The sequence below is a fragment of the Oryx dammah genome, unplaced genomic scaffold, assembly GCF_014754425.2.
Source record: "Oryx dammah isolate SB20612 unplaced genomic scaffold, SCBI_Odam_1.1 HiC_scaffold_4, whole genome shotgun sequence".
NCBI classification, from domain to species: Eukaryota; Metazoa; Chordata; class Mammalia; order Artiodactyla; family Bovidae; genus Oryx; species Oryx dammah.
In genome coordinates, this window is record NW_024070188.1 from 10,595,061 (window position 1) to 10,618,931 (window position 23,871).

The 23,871-nt window shown below is 36.0% G+C and overlaps 1 protein-coding gene across 5 annotated transcripts in view; it reads left to right on the top strand.

Annotated features, from left to right (window-relative positions):
- The window catches only part of DOP1A (DOP1 leucine zipper like protein A), a 116,899-nt gene that overhangs the window by 46,152 nt on the left and 46,876 nt on the right, over window positions 1–23,871 (top strand). For 3 of the 5 annotated variants that reach the window (XR_005720858.1, XM_040238946.1, XM_040238948.1), the window contains 10 exons: window positions 3,020–3,209; window positions 7,823–7,921; window positions 13,298–13,397; window positions 14,151–14,260; window positions 15,192–15,300; window positions 16,669–16,789; window positions 19,028–19,147; window positions 22,104–22,218; window positions 22,587–22,616; window positions 22,909–23,142. Coding sequence is in view for 4 of the 5 variants with exons in the window: in XM_040238946.1 (XP_040094880.1) it covers window positions 3,020–3,209; window positions 7,823–7,921; window positions 13,298–13,397; window positions 14,151–14,260; window positions 15,192–15,300; window positions 16,669–16,789; window positions 19,028–19,147; window positions 22,104–22,218; window positions 22,587–22,616; window positions 22,909–23,142 (1,228 nt within the window). In the remaining variant the exon portion in view is untranslated. The remainder of the gene's footprint in view (window positions 1–3,019; window positions 3,210–7,822; window positions 7,922–13,297; window positions 13,398–14,150; window positions 14,261–15,191; window positions 15,301–16,668; window positions 16,790–19,027; window positions 19,148–22,103; window positions 22,219–22,586; window positions 22,617–22,908; window positions 23,143–23,871) is intronic. The other 2 variants (XM_040238947.1, XM_040238949.1) reach the window with 1 other exon arrangement.

Sequence of the window (23,871 nt, forward strand, 5' to 3'; positions counted from 1 at the left end):
TAGCTGGACTGGGTTCAAATCCTAGCTCGGCAGATACTGTGTGAGCTTAGGAAAACTTTTTCAACATTTCTGAACTTTATTCAGTTTCCTCATCTATTAAAAAGACATACCATTCATTGTGTTACTGTAATATTGAAATTTCTTAGTCCAGTGCCTCAGCACTTGTAAGTCACTTAAAAAATTGTGACTCATAATTTAAAATAATAATACAATAGATAGGACATTTAGATTAATAAAAAGAATGGACAGTTGGGCAGTGTGCCATCCAGTTTTAAATTATTAAAAATAGCCTATCACCAGGTACAGTACTCTTTTCAGTAGCTATTGACACAGTACTCTTGCTGTTTTAACTCTTCAGAGAAAATGAGTTGGTCTGTTTGGAGCTTATTATTGTTTCTTTGGAAGTTAATAGTGGTATACAATGCTTGATAGCATTAAGTATCTTTAATATCTCTGTTACTGATATTCTTACCAAAAATGAAATTATGAACTAAGATGTCAGAAAATGCCAAACTTTCTTTATGAGTAGTCTTAATGATTTATATTTATATAATTTATTTAAACAAGTTACTCTATTTTTTGTATGTTCATCTGCTGCCATGTAGGAATCTAACCCTGAAAATATTGGCTCACTCTTATAAAGTTACTTTGAGAAGAAATTAATTTCCGTTTCAGGACAATTTTAGAAACATGACGTGAGCTTATTTTACTTAGTTTATGAATCAGTTTTGTTTTAAATTGTTCTGTTCTCTTAAGGGAAGCATAGAATTAATATGATTTTGTAACTCTGCTAGTTACAAATAAAAATTTAACGTGGGGACTTTCTTGGTGTTTCAGTGGCTAAGATGCTGTGCTCCCAATGCAGGAAGCCTGGGTTCGATCCCTGGTCCAGGAACTAGATCCCACATACTGCAATTAAAACATCCCTCATGCAATCAAATAAATAATAATAAAATTTTTTTAAAATGTAACATGGAAATTGAATAATGATCTTTATGACTATGGTATCTGTATGATTTATCTTGTTATGTGTCTTAGTCCTTTTAGCTTGAAAGCCCTTTGGCTTTTGTAAAAAAAATACCACAGAGTGGAAATTTATTTTCAGAAATTCAAAAATATTCAGAAATGCAAGAATTCAGCAATAAATTCAGAAATTTATTTCTCACTGTTCTTGATTCTGGCCATCAGAATCAGAGTGGTAGCATGATCATGTTCTGGTGAGTGCCTTCTGCCTGATTCACAGCCAGTGCCTTTTACCTGTATCCTGACCTTCTGGAAGGGGCTATGGAACTCTGTTGGAATTTCTTGCATGAGAACACTAATCTCATTCATGAGGGTGCCCAAAGCCTCCACCTTCTAATACAGTCACTTTGGGGCATCAAGGTTTTAACATATAAATATTGAAGGGACAAAAACATTCAGATCATAGCATTATATTTTGCCAGTTATTCAACACAAAAAGATGTGAAAACATGTTCTTTTAATGCATAAGTAGGTTGAGACCAGAAGAGATTACAGTGTTAGTATTAAATCACATAGCAAGTAAACAGTAGAACTTCATCACATTCTCTTGATTCTGAATCTGTTATACAACAGTGTATTAAATTTTTGTGTATTACTTTGTTTATCTTGAATAATGCATCTTATATTTTGTCATAGCATAATTCATTCAAGTTGTTTTAAATTCAGTCAGTTCAGTTCAATTGCTCAGTCATGTCTGACTCTGCAACCCTATGGACTGTAGCACGCCAGGCTTCCCTGTCCATCACCAACTCCCAGAGCTTATTCAAAGTCATGTCTATCGAGTCAGTGATACCATCCAACCATCTCATCCTCTGTCATCCCCTTCTCCTCCTGCCTTTCCCAGCATCAGGGTCTTTCCAAAAGATTCAGTTCTCTGTATCAGGTGGCCAAAGTATTGGAGCTTCAGCTTCAGCATCAATCCTTCCAATGAATATTCAGGACTGATTTCCTTTAGAATTGTCTGATTTGATCTCCTTGCAGTCCAAGGGACTCTCAAGAGTCATCTCCAACACCACAGTTCAAAAGTATCAATTCTTTGGCGCTCAGCTTTCTTTATGGTCCAACTCTCACATCCACACGACTACTGGAAAAACCATAGCTTTGACTAGATGGACCTTTGTCGGCAAAGGAATGTCTCTCTTTTTAATATGCTGACTAGGTTGGTCATAGCTTTTCTTCCAAGGAGCAAGCGTCTTTTAATTTCATGGCTGCAGTCACCATCTGCAGTGATTTTGGAGCCCAAGAAAATAAAGTCTGTCACTGTCTATTTGTCATGAAGTGATGGGACCGGGTGCCATGATCTTTGTTTTCTGAATGTTGAGTTTTCAGCTAGCTTTTTCACTCTCCTCTTTCACCTTTATCCTAAGAGGCTCTTTAGTTCCTCTTCATTTTCTGCTGTAAGGGTGGTGTCCTCTGCGTATCTGAAGTTATTGATATTTCTCCCAGCAATCTTGATTTCAGCTTGTGCTTCATCCTGCCTGGCATTTCGCATGATGTAAATTATGTAATATGATTTATAAGAAAAGGAAATATCCTTTAAAATTTTGTAGAATGTCAACGGAAGATATGTCTTTCTATGAAAAAGGTAAAAGTGAAGTTGCTCAGTTGTGTCAGACTCTTTGCGACCCCATGGACTGTAGCCTACGAGTTTCCTTACTGTTAACTAAAGTGTATGTGGGTTTAACAGTTCCTTGAGGTAGATGGGATTTGTGGAGGTGTTTTTGTTGTTATCTTTTTTACAGATGAGGAAACTGACCTCAAGAAAGACTAAGTGATTTCACTAAATCACACAGCTAGTCAATGGTGGAACCAGAACTTTTACCCAGCCCTCTGACTGACCTGTATGGTTCTTCGCATCCACCCCACTTGTGTCCAGGGCAGAATAGACGACTACAGCAAGGATGCTTTCATACATTCTGGGAGAGTATAATGGTTTATGCTTAACAATGTGAAGCTAAATGTTCCCCTTTTTAAAGCACTTTATTTTGTACCTCAGAACAAACACTTTATTGGAAAAGGTTGCTGCTGCAGTGGACCAGTCAGCCTTCTACGGTGCCCTCTGGGGTAGCCTTCTCACCAGTCCTGCTGTGCGTTTGCCTGGAATCACCTATGTTCTTGCCCACTTGAACCGGAAGCTTTCCATGGAAGATCAGCTTTATATAATTGGCAGTGATATTGAGCTAATGGTAGGTCTACACATGTTTGCTCATTTAACGAATATTTTTTTATAGCCAGATACTGAGAATCATGCCGCAAATGATGTTCTTGTTTTAAATGATGTTCTTGTTTTCGTGAGGCTTATATTTTTCCTCCAGGAAACTTAAAGACCAAAAGAGTCACATTATTGATTTGGAAAATTTCAAGTTTTTTCTTCTTCATAGAAAAGGGATTGTCATTTATATGTTATCTTCATTATCTATCATTCAGGCAAATCAATGGTCTTTATTACCATGTTGCTAACTGATGAGATCATTGTTTACCACATTCATTTTATTATTCTAAAGTGAACCTTCTCTTGGATCATAGCTTTCTTCATAGGAAAGACAGATTTTAGACCAAGTAATGGCCAGATTCTGTATGGGATTTGTGCAAAAGTAGGTATTACTAAAGCAGACAGTGAAAGATAGTTGGAAAAATTCACATCAATTGCTTGCTTATACTTTTTAATTTAAAAATTAAGAACAGAAGGAAACCATTTATGCCTACAGAGTGTGTACTCTTAAAATGAACAATGAATGGAAAAACAAGAAAACTCTAGAGGGTCCTTCTGAAAAGTTTCAAAAGAAACTTTGTGATTACTCATCCTTTCCTTTCTCCCCATGTGATTATGAACTGACAGATTTTTATACTTATTTTGGTTATATTAAAGTATAATTAGCATACATTGAAATTAACACATCTTATGTGTACAGTTGTATGAATTTGACAATACATACAGACAAGCAACCAATACTATAAAATCAAGATACAGAACATTTTCATCACCCCCAAAAGTTCTTCTGTGTCCATTTGTAGTCTCTGCCATTCCCCTACACACCCAGGCCCTTGCGAACACTGCTCTATTTTCTATTCCTCTAGATTGTGCTTTTCAAAGAATGTTACATAAGTAGAATCATGCAGTGTTAGCCGTTGTCTGGTGTCCTTCATTTTGTATAACACATTTGAGAGTCATACATATTTACCATATGTCAATATGTATCAGTAGCTCTTATATTGCTGTCTAGTATTTTATGAATATACCACAGTTTGTTCATTCAGTGATTAACAAACATTTACATTGTTTAAAATTTGGGGCCGTTAAGAATAAAACTAATAATATAAACATTTTCATACAGTTATTTGTACAGACATATGTTCTTTTTTTTCCCCCACTCAGAACTATTTTTTTTTTTAAACTTTAAAAGTCAAGATACAGCTGAGTGTCTGAGCACATGATAGTTGATTTCCAGTATTGTGTTCATTTCAAATGTACAGCAGAGTGATTCAGTTATACATATACATGCATCTATTCTTTTTCAAATTCTTACCCCATTTAGGTTATTACAGAATGTTGAGTTCCCTGTGCTATATAATAGGTCCTTGTTGGTTATCTATTTTAAATATAATAGTGTGTATATGTTAATCCCAACCTCCTGATTTATCCCTCCCCACTTTGGTAACTGTAAGATTGTTTTCTGCGTCTGTGAGTCTGTTTCTGTTTTGTAAATATGTTCATTTGTGTCATGTTTATTGTGCTCCATTCTATCCCATGTGCATTTTTCATGTTAAACTGCAGTTACTTAAACTCTTCCTCATTCCCTCTAAATTAATTTTCCAAAGTTGGAGTCTGGTCTTTTCCCCCTTAGGCTGTGCTTTAATTGAGGCTTTCTTTTCACCATACTCTGTAATGTCTAGTAGACAGTATTTCTACTTCCCACATCTCTGGTCTGCACAGTCACCTTGCCCTTCCTCCCACCACCTAAGAAGATAAAATGATCAGATTAACAGGTGAAGTCTACAACGTGTCTGTGTGTTTTGTGTAGCTTCAGAGTTAGATCGAAATTGCCAGGCACAGATTTAGTCTTGTCATTTTGTTTACACATTGGGGAAAAAGAATTCAGTTTATTAAACATTTCATGTAACGGCACCCAAGTTTTACCAAGCTGGGAACTTGGACCTTTTCTGTGTAGTGACTTTTTAATTCTAGTTTTCATAACCTGGAGATCAGACTGTTGCTTTTGCATGATATGCATAGTGTCTCATGACTGGAGTTTGCTTTGTTTTATAGTGTCTGTACTCCTTTTATTTTTCAAGAGCTATTTTGTAAACAGATGATGTATTTCTCCATTGAAAACACAATAAGCAAAACAGCAAAAAATAAAAATAAAAAAAGATTCTGCATATAAGTGAGGTCCTATGATATTGGTCTTTGACTTGCTTCACTTAGTATGGTAATCTCTGGGTCAGTGCATGTTGCTGCAGATGTCATCATTTCATGTTTTTTTCTGGCTGAGTAGTGTTTCTTTATATATATGTACCACACCTTTCAGTTCAGTTCAGTTCAGTCGCTCAGTCATGTCCGACTCTTTGCGACCCCATGAATCGAAGCACGCCAGGCCTCCCTGTCCATCACCATCTCCCGGTGTTCACTCAGACTCAGGTCCATCGAGTCCATGATGCCATCCAGCCATCTCATCCTCGGTCGTCCCCTTCTCCTCCTGCCCCTAATCCCTCCCAGCATCAGAGTCTTTTCCAATGAGTCAACTCTTCGCATGAGGTGGCCAAAGTACTGGAGTTTCAGCTTTAGCATCATTCTCTCCAAAGAAATCCCAGGGTTGATCTCCTTCAGAATGGACTGGTTGGATCTCCTTGCAGTCCAAGGGACTCTCAAGAGTCTTCTTCAACACCACAGTTCAAAAGCATCCATTCTTTGGTGCTCTGCCTTCTTCACAGTCCAACTCTCACATCCATACATGACCACAGGAAAAACCATAGCCTTGACTAGACAGACCTTAGTTGGCAAAGTAATGTCTCTGCTTTTGAATATGCTATCTAGGTTGGTCATAACTTTTCTTCCAAGGAGTAAGCGTCTTTTAATTTCATGACTGCAGTCACCATCTGCAGTGATTTTGGAGCCCAAAAAAGTAAAGTCTGACACCACATCTTTAAACAGACATTTTTCTTGAGAAAATACCTAGGAATGGAATTCTTGGTTTATGTGGTAAAAATGTTTAACTTTTTAAAATAACATTGAGGTATAATTCGCATGCTATGAAACTTATCCTTTTGCATTGTATAATTCAATGGTTTTTAGTGTATTTACGAAGTTGTACAGCTATCACCATTATCTAATTTGAGAACATTTTCATCACCCCAGAAAGAAACCCCATTTATACCCATTAATCACATCACATTTTCTCTTCACCCCTGTCTCTAGCAACCACTGATCTATTTTCTGTTTCTATAGGTTTGCTTAGTTTGCACATTTTGGATATTAGATTCTTATCATACATATGATTTCAAAATATTTTCTCCCATTCTGTGAATTGTCTTCTCACCTTCTTGACAGTGTGCTTTAAAGCACAGAAATTTTAATTTTGATCATATCCAATTTACCCATTTTCTTTTTTGTCATTGTTGCAGATAGATATATCTAAGAAATTGTGTCCAAGATCAAACAGATTTACTTCTATATTTTCTTCTAATATATTTTTTATAAGACACTACCAAACTGTCTTCCAATGTATTATTACATTTCCTTTTAATAACTTAACGGAAGTGTTAAAGAAATCATTGTTTAAATTTTCTTTCAAAAACATGTCATAACTGGAAAATAATTTACAGTACTTCACAGAGGACTAACCTTATTATTCACAAAGCTGCATAAATTAATAAGTAAATGTGAACAATCAAGTCGAACAATGGATTTGAACAGAATCTTAACCCAAGTCAAAGATATTAAAAAAATTCTCAACATTATTTATAATAAGAGAAGCAAGAGTTTAAACTGTATCAAGATACCCTTTTTCATGTATTAGATTCACAAAAAAACAAAAAATGTGCAGGTAAACACAAGAGAGCAAATTGTCACACATTGCTGTTGAGAATATAAATATTCAAAACTTAAATGGACTGCAGCCTACTAGGCTCCTCCATCCATGGGATTTTCCAGGCAAGAGTACTGGAGTGGGGTGCCATTGCCTTCTCCGAAGAGAAAACATTACTTTATTTAAATTGTGACAGCATATATTCCAAGATATGGCAATTCTGCTTTGAAAGATTTGTCCTACAGGTATGCTTGTAGATTATATGTCTATTGCAACATAATTTACAATAGTAAATAATATAAATAGTATAAATGTCCATCATTAGGAGCCTAGTTAAATTAGGATTAATCTATGAAAGGAAATATTTCTCTACTATAAAAACTGAAACTCTTTGTAGTGTTAAGGAAAGCACTTCAGAATGTGCTGTTAAATGAAAAAGGCAGAGTTTGTGATATATGCATGCATGTTTTTTATTTACTTATAATATGCAGAAAATTTTCACTGGTAGTCTTGATTGCTTGCACAAAGAAAACTGGGTAATTGAAAACAGATGGGAGAGAACTTTTGGCTGTGTACTCTTTAGTTATTCTTAATTTTGAACTATTATAATATGTTTACCTATCCAAAGCAATGTCAGTATGTATAATTAGTGGTTTTAAAAAAATTTGAAAACGTATTTTAATTTTTAGGGAAAATTGAAGCATTGTCACATTTTCATGGTAATTATTTCCCAGGGTAATACACAATAAATACTAAAGGGTCTCTTATTTTAGGTAGAAGCAGTAAGTACTTCGGTGCAGGATTCAAGTGTACTCGTCCAGAGAAGCACACTGGACCTCATACTCTTCTGTTTTCCATTCCACATGAGTCAGGTAAAACATTAATGCCAGTTTCAATATAAGGCATTCTTTGGAAATTCAGATTCCTAGTCTGTTGTTATTTTTAAAATTATATTTAAGTTGGATTCTCTTGTTTTATCAACCAGCAAGTTCATAGAAAACATATTTCCTTTTTAAGAAATGGACTTTCTGAAATTTGGGGGGAAACAAGATTTATTGATTTGGGTAAAAATATGGAAAGTGAAATAGATTATTTCATACCTTAAAAAAAAGTTATAACCTATCAAAAGCAAGAGGTACTATATTCATTGCTAGCTGTGAGTGAGCCACAGCTCACTCTTGAGACCTTCTGCCCAGCTGTTATTTTTTGTCTTAGTAATTTTTTCTTGGTTTGGTGATTGTGGGGATGTGTGTCAGACCATTTGGAGAAGGCAATGGCACCCCACTCCAGTACTCTTGCCTGAAAAATCCCATGGACAGAGGAGTCTGGTGGGCTGCAGTCCATGGGGTCACTAAGAGTCGGACACAACTGAGCGAATTCACTTTCACTTTTCACTTTCATGCATTGGAGAAGGAAATGGCACCCCACTCCAGTGTTCTTGCCTGGAGAACCCCAGGGACGGGGGAGCCTGGTGGGCTTCTGCCTATGGGGTCGCACAGAGTCGGACACGACTGAAGCGACTTAGCAGCAGCAGCAGCGGTGTCAGACCGTTAGCAGAGTTGGCTATAATTTGAAAGCTAAATATGTAGTTGCTCTGACATTCTCTAGTACAGTGAACCTTGAACAAGTGTTTGAACTTCACGAGTCCACTTATACACAAATTCTGTCCAGTAGTAAGTACTATAGTACTACAGGATCCATGGTTGTTTGAATCCAGGAATGTGAAGCTGCAGATATGGAGGTCCAACTAAAATTATCCTTGAATTTTTTCAATTAGCTGTCAGTTCCCCTTAACCTCCTTGTTGTTCGTGGGTCACTTGTACTTTGATGATAGATGAAAACAACTCAGTTAAATCATAAATGAAGCTGGAATTTAATTGAATCAGTATCCTGATTTTTAAGGAAGTCATCTAAATTATTTTGAGTTGTAAACTCTGATGAACGAGTTTGAACACCAATGTGTAAGTATTCAAAATGGTGGTGCTATATGCCTCACAAATGTAATAAGAAATGAAGAAGTTATACCTTGGAAAAGTAAGTTTATTTCGAAAACATCATTAGCAGAAAAGACCATTATTTGGGGTTTTGTAAGAGCTGTGGTTAATAGGTAACTAGTGCAGTTTCATTATGATTGGCCATGCTCAAATTTTTCCTTATTACTTTATTCAGTTTGAAATTGATTTAATAATTGAAGAATTTTACACTTTATGGCCTATACCGCTCCCAGTAGTAGGAACAGTATGTTACAGGGGTAAGAGATAAACTACCCCTAGTTTCTATTTTAAGACTTACCATCCTTAAGCCAGGGGCCTTTGTTCTGCCTCTGACTTTTCACTGAAACGCCTGCTGGGACATATCAGTATAATCTAAACTTACACTGTAGAGATGGGCAAGCTGTTCACAAGGTAAAAATGATTTTCTACTTTTTAAAATGCTCATAAAAGAAAACAAAGAAGAATATGACAAAGAAACCTGTGGCTCAAAAGCCTAAAATGTTTATCATCTGGCCCTTTGTTGAAAAAACTCACTAAGCTTGACTCTTAAGCATTCCCATTGCTCTCTTCCCTTTCAAACGTTCAGCAGTCTAAGTCCTACAGTATGCTGATAGAGGATTGAGCAAGACCTAAAGAATTAAGTCATGGTAGAGTTCATTTGAGAAGAACGTGTAATCTCAGTGGACTAATGTTTCTTAACCTTTTTCCAACATGAGCTTCCTTCAGAACTTGCTTACTCTACCACTTCTGTATCCCTACCAGCCAAGATTTTCTTCTGGCTTCCTTCTTTATAATTTGTATTATGAAAACAATAGCTATGTTGAATATGTTTCTTAAAAAGTACATACTCCACCCAGACCCAATTCTCTCTCCCCCAATACCATACCATGTTATTAGGTTACCTGAGAAAAAGGATCAAAGGATCATGACAAAGTAATCTTTCTTCGCCACTTCCCTCCTTTCCGTGTCTTGCCTATAATAAACTCATAACCACTATCAGTTGTATTTGTACTTGAAGAGAGCCTTCATTACCTTATCCCAAAAAGAGTGCCATTAGGGGTGTTAGCACTTGCCAAGTTTGTTACTCTTTTTACTTTTTTTTTTTTTTTTTATGGAAAGTTCCCCTGTGGCTCTAGCAGTAAGGAACCTGCTTGCTAGTGCAGGAGATGTAAGAGAGGCAGATTCAATCCCTGGGTCAGGAAGATCCCCTGGAGGAGGGCAGGCTACCCACTCCAGCATTCTTGCCTGGAGAATTCCATGAACAGAGAAGCCATGGTGGGCTAAGGTCCACAGTTTGCGAAGAGTCAGACACAGTGAAGTGACTTAGCATGACCCTAATCTCTAGAAGTTACACCTTTAATTGAGATTGTAGCAGAATTTTTTTTTCCATGTTAGAAATATGTGGTGATGTCAGTAGTAACCAAGAAGTGACTTCTTTCTTTCTCAAGGATGTTTTTCCTCTCAAAATAAGATTGGAAGACATTCAGGATCTTGTGACAATATCTTTAATGTATATATCTGAGATTAGATTAGCAGTTCTTTGGTTTCATGGCCCCATTACACTCTTTAAAAATATTGAGAATCCTAAAAATTATTTTGTTTATATAGGTTAGGTCTATCTATGTTTATCATATTAGAAATTAAAACTGATAAATATAAAAATTTATTTAAAAAATAAATATTAAAATTTAAAATTTAAATTCACTTAAAAATAACAGGATTATCACATTATAACAAATAGTATTAAAGTATCTTCTAACACATTAAAAAATTATTACATTAGCACTGCTTATGTTTTTGTAAATCTCTTTAGTGTCTGGTCTAACAGAAAGCAGAATGCTGGTATCTACTTTGACATTCACTCTCTTGTGGGTTTTTTTTTTATTAAAGTATCTGAATTAAGTTAGAGCTCATACAGATACTAGTTGGAAAAGGAGAGTACTTCAATAGTCTTTTTTGTTAAAATAGTATATTCTTCTTTGGTGCTTTCCAAAACTTGACAAGCTATAGTTTTTATAAAAAAACTAGTTGTAATATGAAGTCAAAAACCATATCAGTGAACTTTTCATAGTCTGTTTGATTAAAATCCACTGGTCTTACACTTTGAATGGATCTTGTACCATATATGCTTTTGTAACATCACAGTTGGCTGTTTGGAAAGTGTTGTTTTATTCAACTTTTTGTGTCTCCCAAGTGCTCACACTTGGGCTTCCCTGGTAGCTCAGTTGGTAAAAAAAAATCTGCCTGCAGTGCAGGAGACCCGGGTTTGATCCCTGGATTGGGAAGATGCCCTGGAAAAGGAAATGGCAACCCACTCCAGTATTCATGCTTGGAAAATCCTATGGACAGAGGAGCCTGGCGGGCTACAGTCCATAAGGGTTGGACACGACTTAGTGACTAAACCACGAAGTGCTAACACAGCAATAAATGATCACATTTACTAGCATGACCACTGATCTCATCAGTAAATTTGTTAGGTATTGGAAGCTTTCAAATCAGTTCACTTCAGTATAATTTCAATCCAAATACAGATTTTCCAAAATCTAATTTTCTCTTGGAAGCTCAGATTTTATTATTTGTAACAGTGAATATTGTTTTCCTTGAAGTGATAGGCTCACTTTGTTTATTTTTGAGAAAGTTTCTGCCAAGCCTGAATAATCATAGATCGTGTCAGTCATTCTTTCAGGTGAAAGTAGAACGACAAAAGCTGGTAGTTCACCTCACAGTTCACACAGTCACAGAAGTGTTTTTCCCTGAGACGTCCATCATGCTCCAGTTTACAGAAGGAGCGCTTTATGTATACTCCTGTCATTGCACAGAATATTGCGGAATACAACATGTACTTGAGTCAAATATTTAATGCAATAAATGTTTGCTGTTTAAATCAGCAGCATTCTTAAGTGAAACTGACTTCTTTTTAAATTTTTACTGGAAATATGTGACAGTAAAAAATACAATGACTGAAAGTACAGTGGCTGCCACTGCTGGCACTGTTTCTGTTTGTGCTAAGATGTGAGCAGTTTTACCCACTATTGCATGAACAGAGCAAATGTTAACACGTACAAAAGGCAAATACCGACTTGGTATTGTGTTATAAATATTTTCTTTACCTTGCGAGCCTCCCAAAAGGGTCTTAGAGATCTCCAGGAGTCTGGGGACCGCCATTTGAGAATTGCTTAGATTAATAGAAGATATCTGTGTTCAGATGAGTAACAGTATTCTGGCAGCTCTTGATCTGTGTTCTTTAACACGTCAGTTACTTCTCTAAGATTCCTTTAAAATAAGTAAGCTGGGTCAATCCCTTTCTACTAATGTCTGTCAAAAAGCATGGTGTAGTAAAAAGTTGCCAAGTTTGATTAAGGAGAGGTGCATCCTCAAGCAGCTGGGGCACTAACCAGGCATTTAAGTGCTTTGGTCCTGTGAGGGGCTCTGATCCTTAATTCTAAAGTGGTTGTGAGGCTAGTAGATTTCTACCTTACCTTGTAATGCTCACATTCCAAAATTCTAAAGCGACTATCTAGTGATATTCTTAAAATTGACAGCAATTTAGTTAACTGCTTTCTTTTTCTCTTTTAACTTTAACCCTTTTAGCTAAAACCAGATCTCCTTTAGTAAATCATATTTTAAACATCCAATTAAGGCTATTAGGAAAGAGGCAAAAAAAAAAAAAAAAAATGAACTATTTCTCTTTAAAAGACCTGGAGTAAGATGAAAAAAATTAAGATTTGTTAAAGCTGAGTGATGGGTTCAAAAAGGGCTCATTATATTGTTTTCTGTATTTTTCTATGTTTGAAATACTACAGATCAAAAATTTTAAAAAGAACAAGAAATGAAAAACTTAGAATTGATGAAAACAGTGAACTTCTAAAGAGTGTGTAGTCAGTGTTGATACCACTGAAGACAAAGTCTTCTCTTGTGTCTATCCCTTCCTGCTCCATTTTCTTGGTTTTCTGTCTGATTTTGCTACTGTTGGATAGGATAAAGAACTTTAAAATGGAGGTGAAAATAATTCGGTTATAGTTTTAGCTATGCAACTAAATAACTGTTACCCACCTTTTCTTATTGTTTCCTAATCTGTAAAATATAAGTAATAATTCCTCTGTTTGGAAGATCCCATGAGATAATGTTGTATGAAAGTACCTCATAAGCCCTAAAGTTCTGAACATATTGTGAAGTATTATTTTTTTTAAGAGGAAGAAAATGTGATATGTTTTTATATGTGATTAAGTACAACCCCATTCCCAACTGTTGCAGGCCCCTCGACCAGATATGATCCGGATCTTGTCAGCAGCGCTGCACGTAGTCCTGAGGAGGGATATGTCCCTGAACCGAAGACTTTATGCCTGGCTTCTCGGTAGGTGTTTGACGTGTGTGGTCTTATCTGGGAAAAGGATGAAGGGAAATTTTCCATACATAAGTATTATCAAGTTTATGTATGTCCTAAATGAAGAGACTAAAATTTACTTAAATAGACAACAGTAAACAAACAAACAAAAAAGCAAACCAGTATTAGTGTATGATGTGAAGAAATCTCAAAAGCTTCTTAGTTGAAAAAGCTATTTCAATCTATGGATCATGTTCCCTTTGCCAAGATTTTTTTTTCTCCTTATAAATTGAAGCTGTTATACTATTAAGTATGTAGACAAAGAAGAATAAATTCATAATCAGAATTATGATATAATATCCAAAACTTGAATCAGGACTTATACTACTGTCCCAAACATGGTACTTTCTCCCACTCAGGCAGTAAGTTACTGTGGACATTTTGTTTTTCTGTACTTTTTGTGAATGTTTGGCCTGTCTTTACGACTCTACTGCCCAGAGTGAGAAGACATAATACAACTTATTTTGAATTTTCTGAATCTTCAGTTATTTCACTGCTCAAAAAAAAAAGATAATTCTGAAAGTATACTATGATACTCACTTATGTATTGAATTGGTTTCCCTTTATTAAACTATCTAAAATGATCTCTCTTGCTGACATTGATTGGGCTACTAATTGGTAAGTGTTTAGTGCTGTTTCTGATATATTTGTTGTTTTGGTATTTAGTGAACAACAGTTTTAAGAATTCGGTTTTAATTTATTTTACACTTTGTTTCCATGGAGGTTTTGATAACAACGGTGCTATCATAGGACCCAGAAGCACAAGACACAGTAATCCTGAAGAACATGCCACTTACTATTTTACTACCTTTTCAAAAGACTTGTTGGTTCAGGTAATGGAGCTTTCTTTTTTTTTTGGTTACTCTATGACCACTGTAGTTACTCAGTAAGTAATCTGTATGTCAAAGTCCTGCCTTCAATGAATTAATTTACAGTTGAAGGGGTGGAGATAAGACTCGCAGACCTCCTAGGAATGACTTAAGCCAATGAGTACAGTAAAATGAATAAGTTACAGTAAGCTAGACTCACTTCTGTGTAAGTCCTGAGATCTTTTTTTCATTTACTTTGTTTTCCTGACTTCGTTATAATATAATTGCAGCCTCTCACCTGTCTGCCGCTGTAAAAGTTGGAACTCTTCCAAAAATAAGTGAGCGCCTACCTATGTTACTTACTCTGTAATTCCAGGGAAATTTGGGTGGAAACAGGAATCTCAATGTGGTACAACTACTATTATGATGGAAATGTTACAATGATCCATAGGTTTTTTTCATATTATTTTTTACTTCAATTATGTTTATATAAGATATCTCCAAATAAACTGAGGAAATACATGGTATCTGAAATATTTTGAAATGAGTGAGGTTATAAGAATACAGTTTTGAGTTATTGAAGGGAAAATAATGGTGTAATAGCAATACTACCATGATAACAGGCAGAATTTAGGGCATGTTGACTGTCAAGAGAAATGATTTTATCTTTTAGGAAATCAAATTCATAAATTTATTTTTCTAAATTTTCTTTAATTTTTCCACCTTCTTTCTAGAGACAATGTAAAGCACTTTCTTTCAAGACAAATGAATATAATTGTTTTCCCCCCATCCAAGGAAAAAAGCCAGCTTTGGCAAAAGAGCTTCAGTAAAACAATAGGAGATGTAAATCTCTATTTACATATGGTTGTATGTTAAAAAAATTTTTTGTGTGTTTAAGAAAAAAGCCTTTAAATTTGTTTACTTAAATGACTAATATAGTTTTTCTTTTTTGAAGGCAATGGTGGGAATCTTACAAGTGAATTTATTTGGAGAAGAGAGCACTTTAATGCAGGATTTAAAACCTTTTCGTATTTTAATCAGTTTACTGGACAAACCTGAGCTGGGTAATATATGCTATCTTAAGGCATAAGATCACATGTGGTTGTTTTGTATTGCTGCATAATAAAAATAAGACAAAGTAATACTTAGAAACCTTTTCGTATTTTGAGACGACCTATAAATATAGGTTCTCAATGATCCCTTGCTAAAATTCGCTCTGGAACAGAGGTCCCCAGCCTCCAGAATCTAATGCCTGATGGTCTGAGGTGGAGCTGATGTAATTGTAATAGAAAGAAAGTACACAGTAAACTTAATGCACTCAAGTCATCCCAAAACCCTCCTCCCCGCAACCACCTGTGGGAAAATTGTCCTCCACAAACCTAGTCCCTGGTGCCTAAAAGATGGGGGACCACTGCTCTAGAACATTAAGACACAGATATACATTCAACTGATGGGTTGTCATATGTCTACCCTGTACTGCGCAGACAGCAGGGTCACTTTAAAGATGCTCTCTAAGGATTGTAAGCTCCTCAATCCTGGTTAAGTTACTGGAGTCGAAACATTGGTGATCTGTCATGATTGCCGTATAATTCCCAGGATCCAAGGACTGAAGCAAAAATGTTTTAGTCATGTCCCTGAACTTTCTTCCCCACATCCTGTTTTTTTGCATTTTCCCTTTCTTCATTGTGTATTTCTTATGTATTTTATCTGTTGGAAAGACAGTTATGGAAGGTGGTACAGAAATTAAGAAAAGCCTGGGCAAAATAAAATGAAATAATAGTAAGATGTAATTTTATTAAATTATATATAGGTATTTTAGAAAATATGCATAAGTTGTACCAACTCTTAAAATAAAAATGAAAAAATTTGAGTATAAAGATAACTTGAGTTGTACCAATGGCTTTAAGAGTTTTATCTTAACTATTATGTAATAATAGATGAAGTTCAGAAAATTTTTTAAGATTGGTGTCTCTTACAGCAATAAAGGTTAGCCTTGTGAATTTTTGTATTGTTTTAATTAACAATAGTAATATAAGTTACATTAATTGAATACCCATTACATTCTGGAAACTGTGCTACCTATCTTACAAAATTTTTCCTAACCCTTAATACTGATTGTCCTATAAGTTTATTCTTATTATCCTCATTCTACATGAAGAAATTAAAATTCAAAGGAGTTTAAATTGTCCAAGCTGAAAGAGCTTTTAACTCGCAAAACCAATTTTCCTGATTCTGTAATTTCTAAATAAACATTTGTTCAGTTATTTACTATTTTGTGTTAGCTTCTCAGGATGTGAAGTTTAGTTTCACTTCTGGAAAAAACATTATTTTTTCAAAATACTTGTTTTAAAGCATACTTTAATTGTGTCAGTTTATAGATAATCATGATTTATAATGTTAATTATTATCTTTAATATGTGTATTAATTTTAGGACCTGTAATCCTAGAAGATGTCCTAATTGAAGTGTTTAGAACGTTATATTCTCAGTGCAAAGCAGAATTGGATCTTCAAATGGAACCACCCTTCAGCAAAGATCATGCTCAGTTAAGCAGGTAGATTACCAAAAAATTAAGCATGACACAAAGGTCCTCATTTACTAATACTTAAAAGGAGACATTGCTGTATGAAATTTGTGTTATGAATGAGTAAATTTAAGGTCTTACTATATTTTAGAAACATGAACTTTCATAATTAACTGCACTGACCTTTCAAACAGATATGACTGCTGTGTAGCCACCACCTTCCAGGGTTGGCTCTCAAGCTCACCAGTTTAGAAAACTAAATTTTAGCCGTTAATGTGAAGAAATAGATTCCAGGGAATTCATTCATACCTATAAAACTCACAAGAGATTAGCTGCCACATATCAGTTAATAACGAAAGCTGCACCTTGTCTGGTAACCAGGACCAGTAGTTTGCATGGAGGAGCGCCTCTCAGTGCCTTGGCATACTCAGGAGACCACAGAACAGACCAGAAAAAGACTCGAGGAGTCATTTCAGGTGGATCAAAGGGCAGTAGGTGTTCTTTACCGACTTTTTTCAACTGATTAATTATTTCCTCTTTCAGATTGTTTATCTGTGTGGGGGAGGGTTAAGTCACTTGAGCTGTGTCCGACTCTTTGCAACTCTGTGGACTCTAGCCCTCCAGGCTTCTCTGTGCCTGGGATTCTCCAGGCAACGATACTGGAGTGGGTTGCCATGCCCTCCTCCAGGGGCTCTTGCTGACCCAGGGATCGAACCCTTGTCTCTTACATAAGCCTCCTGCTTTGGCCAGCAGGTTCTTTACCAGTAGCGCCACCTGGGGGTGTATGTGTGTGTGTGGGGGGGTGTGTGTTTGTGTGTGTGTTGCATGTGATTTGATTTATTTGGCCACACTGTGTGGCTTTTGGTTTCTTAGTTCCCTGACCAGGAATTGGACCCAGGTCCTCAGCACTGAAAGTGCAGAGTCCTAACCGCTACACTGCCAGAAAATTCCCACTTTGCATTTTAGTAGTGTCACCTTGGTGAGACTTTGGAGATAACCCGGGCTTTCCTAAAACATACTTTTATATATTAAAGCCGTTTAAGACAGTTTTTGCTTTCTAGTAAGTAAAATCCTCTCCAATTTTTGTTTGAGAAGTAATTATTGACTAACCTGGTACTCTGTGTGTGTGTATATCAGTCACGCAGTTGTATCCCGATTCTTTGCGACCCCATGGACTGTAGCCCACCAGGCTCCTCTGTCCATGGAATTCTCCAGACAAGAATACTGGCGTGAGTAGCCATTCCTTTCTCCAGGGGATCTTCCTGACCCAGGGATTGAACCCAGGTCTCCTCCATTGCAGGCAGACTCTTTACTGTCTGAGCCACCAGGGAGGCCCGCCTCGTACTCTGTTCCATTTTGTACACTGCCTGACAGTTTATTTTGTCCTGTAAAGTATTTAGGGCTTCCCAGGTGGCTCACCTGCCAGTACAGGCAACAGTAGGGGACATGGATTTGATCTCTGGGTGGGGAAGATCCCCTGGAGTAGGAAATGGTAACCTACTCCAGTATTCTTGCCTAGAAAATTCCATGGACAGAGGAGCCTGGTGGGCTACAGTCTGTGGAGTGGAAAAGGCTCGGACACAACTGCACTCCTGAGCACATAGAATATTTAATTAGCTTTGTGCTATAACATGCTTGTTTTAATCGACAGTACCTCTCTCTCTATAAAAACAATTGTTTTAATTGTTAAGGTTGAAAGGAAATGGTAGATAGGTGAGTGTTTAATGGGCTACAGTTGAAATAGCAAAGTTATTTTTTCCTGGTGGAATTTTAGGAAGAATGACTATTCACAGTATTAGTTCTTTTTGATACTGAAACTCACAAAATAAACTTAACCTTTCTCAAACAAATCCTGAATAGTGCAGGAAAGCAGACAAAATTCTTTCAGAATCAAGGCTGTCAAAATCAAATCACAGTTCGGTTTACATGTTCTAAGGAAAACAAAGGCATTTAATGCCAAATTCACAATCAGACTCTCAGAATAGTTCAGAAAGAACTTCCTGTTCTGCTGGAAGCACAGCTTTTTCTTTTATGCAAAGCTGATTTCTGAGCTTAATCATACATTTAGGTTATGACAACTCAAATTTGGAAAAATAACTGCGCATAAAGTGATAAAGTGGCAGTAGATAAAAATTACTTGTTGCAGTATTGTCATTTTCAAGTTTTCTAGGAACATGTACTCCCCTAATAACTGCAGTCACATTTAAATTTGAAAATGTAAATGTTAACATTTATCAGTTTTTGTGGTTTTTTTTTTTTTTTTTTTAGTAAATTACGGGAAAATAAGAAAACTGCAGAACTGATTAAAACTGCCAACCTTCTCTTTAATTCCTTTGAGCCTTATTATATGTGGGATTATGTTGCACGTTGGTTTGAAGAATGTTGTAGGTATGTTAAATTGTTTTATTCATTTTAATCTAATAGTCTTTGTTTTTTGAGTTCTTGAGTTTAATGAAAAGAATAGTCTTTTATACAGTCTAGTACGACTACTAACAATTATTATTTATTTAATGGCCACAATCTGTCTCTACTGTGTCATTCTAGAATATAGAATCATTGATCATATAATCTTAGCTTTGAAAAGGAGTTTAGAGATGAGTTATTGAGTCAATAGCATAGATGAAAAAGATTTTCCCTCTCCAATCTATAGTAATCTAGGTTTTCATTGTTGTAGAGGAAATAGCAAATTTATGGCTGGTCAGCACATTCTCCCAAAATGCTTCTCAGTTTGAATAACAAAAAATTCCTTGGTCGCTTTTGTGTTTTTAAAAACATAGAAGCAGCCTATATTGTTATCTACCCCTTAGAACTTACAGCTTAAAAAATGCTCTGAAAACCCAGTAATACTAGTGACTCTGAGTAGAATTTTTATCAAAAAAATTTTACCAAATCTGCTCAGAACCAGATTAATTAAACTTCAAGACTCATAGGGCATATAATCAACAAGTAAGCGTTTATGATCTTGGATTTAGAAGTCTTTTAAAACTATAAAGCATTAATCCATTTAATGATTTAGAAAGTTGCATGCTTACTCATTGAACTGCTACCTCTAAACAGATAGAGAATCCCTGTCTTCAAAGAGCTCATAGCAAGAGCCAGTAAGACATGCACATGCTTATTCGTAGTATTAAAGGCTTACAGGTACCTTAAGAGAGAGATTATGATGTGGTAGGAATGTAGAAAGGCAATGCCAAAGAATTTTCAAACTACCGCACACTTGCACTCATCTCACATGCTAGCAAAGTGATCATCAAAACTCTCCAAGCCAGGCTTCAACAGTATGTGAACTGTGAACTTCCACATGTTCAAGCTGGAGTTAGAAAAGGCAGAGGAACCAGAGATCAAATTGCCAGCATCCGTTGGATCATCAAAAAAGCAAGAGTTCCAGAAAAACATCTACTACTGCTTTATTGACTATGCCAAAGCCTTTGACTGTGTGGATCACAACAAACTGGAAAATTCTGAAAGAGTTGGGAATACCAGACCACCTAACCTGCCTCCTGAGAAATCTGTATGCAGATCAAGAAGCAACAGTTAGAACTGGACAAGAAACAACAGACTGGTTCCAAATCAGGAAAAGAGTACATCAAGACTGTATATTGTCACCCTGCTTATTTAACTTATATGCAGAGTACATCATGTGAAATGCTGGACTGAAGAAGCAGAAGCTGGAATCAAGATTGCTGGGAGAAATATCAATAACCTCAGATATGCAGAAGACACCACTCTTATTGCAGAAAGTGAAGAACTAAAGAACCTCTTGATGAAAGTGAAAGAGGAGAATGAAAAAGTTGGCTTAAAACTCAGCATTCAGAAAACTAAGATCATGGCATCTGGTCCCATCACTTCATGGCAAATAGATGGTGAAACAATGGAAACAGTGAGAGACTTTATTTTGGGGGTCTCCAAAATCGCTGCAGATGATGACTGCAGCCATGAAATTAAAAGATGCTTACTCCTTGGAAGGAAAGTTATGACCAACCTAGACAGCATATTAAAAAGCGGAGACATTACTTTGCCAACAAAGGTCCGTCTAGTCAAGGCCATGGTTTTTCCAGTGGTCATGTATGGATGTGAGAGTTGGACTATAAAGAAAGCTGAGCGTAGAAGAATTGTTGCTTTTGAATTGTGGTGTTGGAGAAGACTCTTGAGAGTCCCTGGGATAGGAAGGAGACCCAACCAGTCCTATTTATTCATTGGGAGGACTGATGTTGAAGCTGAAACTCCAATACTTTGGCCACCTGATGCAAAGGGCTGACTCATTTTTAAAGACTCTGATGCTGGAAAGATTGAGGGCAGGAGGAGAAGGGGACAACAGGATGAGACGGTTGGATGGCATCACCAACTCAATGGACATGAGTTTGGGTAGACTCTGGGAGTTGGTGATAGACAGGGAGGCCTGGCATGCTGTGGTTCATGGGGTCACAAAGAGTCAGACACGACTGAGAGACTAAATTCAACTGAACTTTCTACATTCATATTCACATGCACACACACAGACACACACAGATGCTTGCATGCATGCATACACACACCCTTCTTTATTTGACCTAGAGTACTCCCTGAAGAACATTAACTGCACCTTAATTAACCTGGACTGTTCCCTGACTGCTGCTGAGCCTTCACTCGTGCTGTCTTGTAAAGTACTTTTCTCCCTCGCCCATGTGGAAAGGTTCAATAAAGAGGTTCAAATAAAGGTTCAATAAAGGTTCAAATCTGCATCAGAATCTGCTTCTCATACACTGACGTTATTTGTCTCTATGCTTATATTTCTTGCTGGCTGGGGACTGGATCATCTTTGTGTCTTCAGGGTGTAGGGCAGTGTATGATCATTTAGCATTAATACAATTTAATGTGCATGTTTGTTGGAGGAATGATCTCTACTGCTTGGATCAGAAGAGTCTTCCTGGAAGAGGTAACTTTTGATCTCAAACCCTGAAGAATGGCTGTGTTCTGGATGTGAAAGGATAAGGTTAGGGGAGGATGACAGTCCAGAAGGGCAAGTTGGTATGAACAAATGCTGGAAATCAAGCAGCAAATAATGCATTTTAACTAAGAGAGGAAATGTATAGTGGGGGAAATGGGAAATAAGTCCCAAATAGAACCATCCAGAATACTTGGAAGTTCAGGATGGGGGTTACAGGGAGAGGTTCAGCCTAGGAATCTTGCTTTGGGAATGTTCCATGCAGTAGTGTCCTAGGGGGAAGGGAACATACTTCCCCACAAGAACTTAATTATGTGCCTCCCAGCGTTGATGCGACTCATGTTGAAAAGGCAACAGCGTAGTCACATGTATTCAGATCACCGGATAGTATACTTGATAAAGTGAATTCTGTCCTTTTAGGAGGACACTGCATGCCAGACTTCAGACTGGGCCTGGAGATAGTAGTGAGTCATCCGAGTTACAGCTGACCAATTTCTGCTTACTGGTGGATTTTTTGTTGGATATAGTTTCTTTGGTAAGATCACCTTGGTAAAAAAATATTGGGGAAATGTAATAGCACAGCTCAAATATTTCATGTTGAAGATAGACCTCATCTTCAAATAAGTATCGTTTTTAAAATTAAATTGATTTTCCTTTTGGCCTAGCTTTTTAAATAAAATTTTTCAATGGTTTTGTCTTCTGACCTATATAATCTATAATATATGTATAATTCTTATATAAGAAATGGAATTTTTTTGTAATTGCATGTTATTGAAATCTTATATGTTTAGCATATAGTAGTCTATTGCTGACTTTGTATTCATTAATGATTCTATTAAATGAATACTGTTGGAAATCTTTTCCCCTTTTCTCTCCTCAATTCTTTGCTTTCTCCTTTTGAAGCCTACTAGAAGTATGAGGGTGCTATGTCAGGTACGACATTCAGCCTGTTTTGTTTTTAACTGATTCTATTTACTTTTTTATGTTATAATTTCAGTATTATAAGAAATAAAACTGGGGTTCTTCTATAATACATGCTTTGAAGTACTTCAATTGAGATTTTTGGAATAGAAATTTTATGTCATTAGTAATAAATGACCAGTGTTAATTAAGAGCATGATACATATAAAATTATTTCCTTTTTCTATATATAGATTAAAAACAAGTAACATAACCGTGGGGTTATACACCGTGTAAACTTTCGTCATTTCACATTTATTTTCAGGAGACTTACATTGAAATCCAGACAGAACACTTACCCCAGTTGTTGCTCCGAATGCTATCCGCCCTGACAAGCCATCTCCAGACATTGCACTTGGCCGAACTCACAGATTCACTCAGGCTCTGCTCAAAGATTCTTAGCAAGGTTCAGCCTCCTCTGTTATCTGCCAGCACTGGAGGTGTGTTGCAGTTTCCAAGTGGGCAGAACAACTCAGTCAAGGAGTGGGAAGACAAAAAGGTAATGTTTCATAATTATTTTTCGTTCTAAACCAAATATATTTCTTCAAGGCAGAACGGTTTCTAACTAAAATCACTGCACGTAATCATTTAAATATTAGTGAATCTTTCCTTGCTCCCAGTGTTCTGGCAGTAGACTGTTTTGTAGGCTTTTTTGGCTCCAGTGCAATATAACTGTCTGTATTCACACTTTGCAAGAGAAATATATATAATTCATATATTATAAATTATAATATATAATTTATATTATATATAATTTATATACAGCAACATGTATAATTTAAAATTTTATGGTAACTACATTAAAAAAATAGAAACAGGTAAAAATAATCTTCATTATATTTATCCCATTAGAGCAAATATATTGTCATTCCAACATGTAATCAATATAAAATTGATGTGACATAAAAATATTAGACATTTTACATTTTTTGATACCGCCTTCAAAATTCTACTGTGCATTTTTTACTTATAGCACATTCAAATACTAAATTTTTATTAGAAGTACTTTCTCTGTACTTAAGTTCATAAAATTTACATTTGAAAAATTAAATTCACATACCCAGGTTGTTCTAACCATACTTTAAAATTTTCTTGGAACTGAATTAAGTATTATTTCTAAAATTTTAATTAAAATTAATTGTATTAAAAATTTTAATTTCCCTGTCAGATCAGCACATTTCAACATCTCAGTAGGCCACATGTGTCTAATAACTATCCTATTAAACAG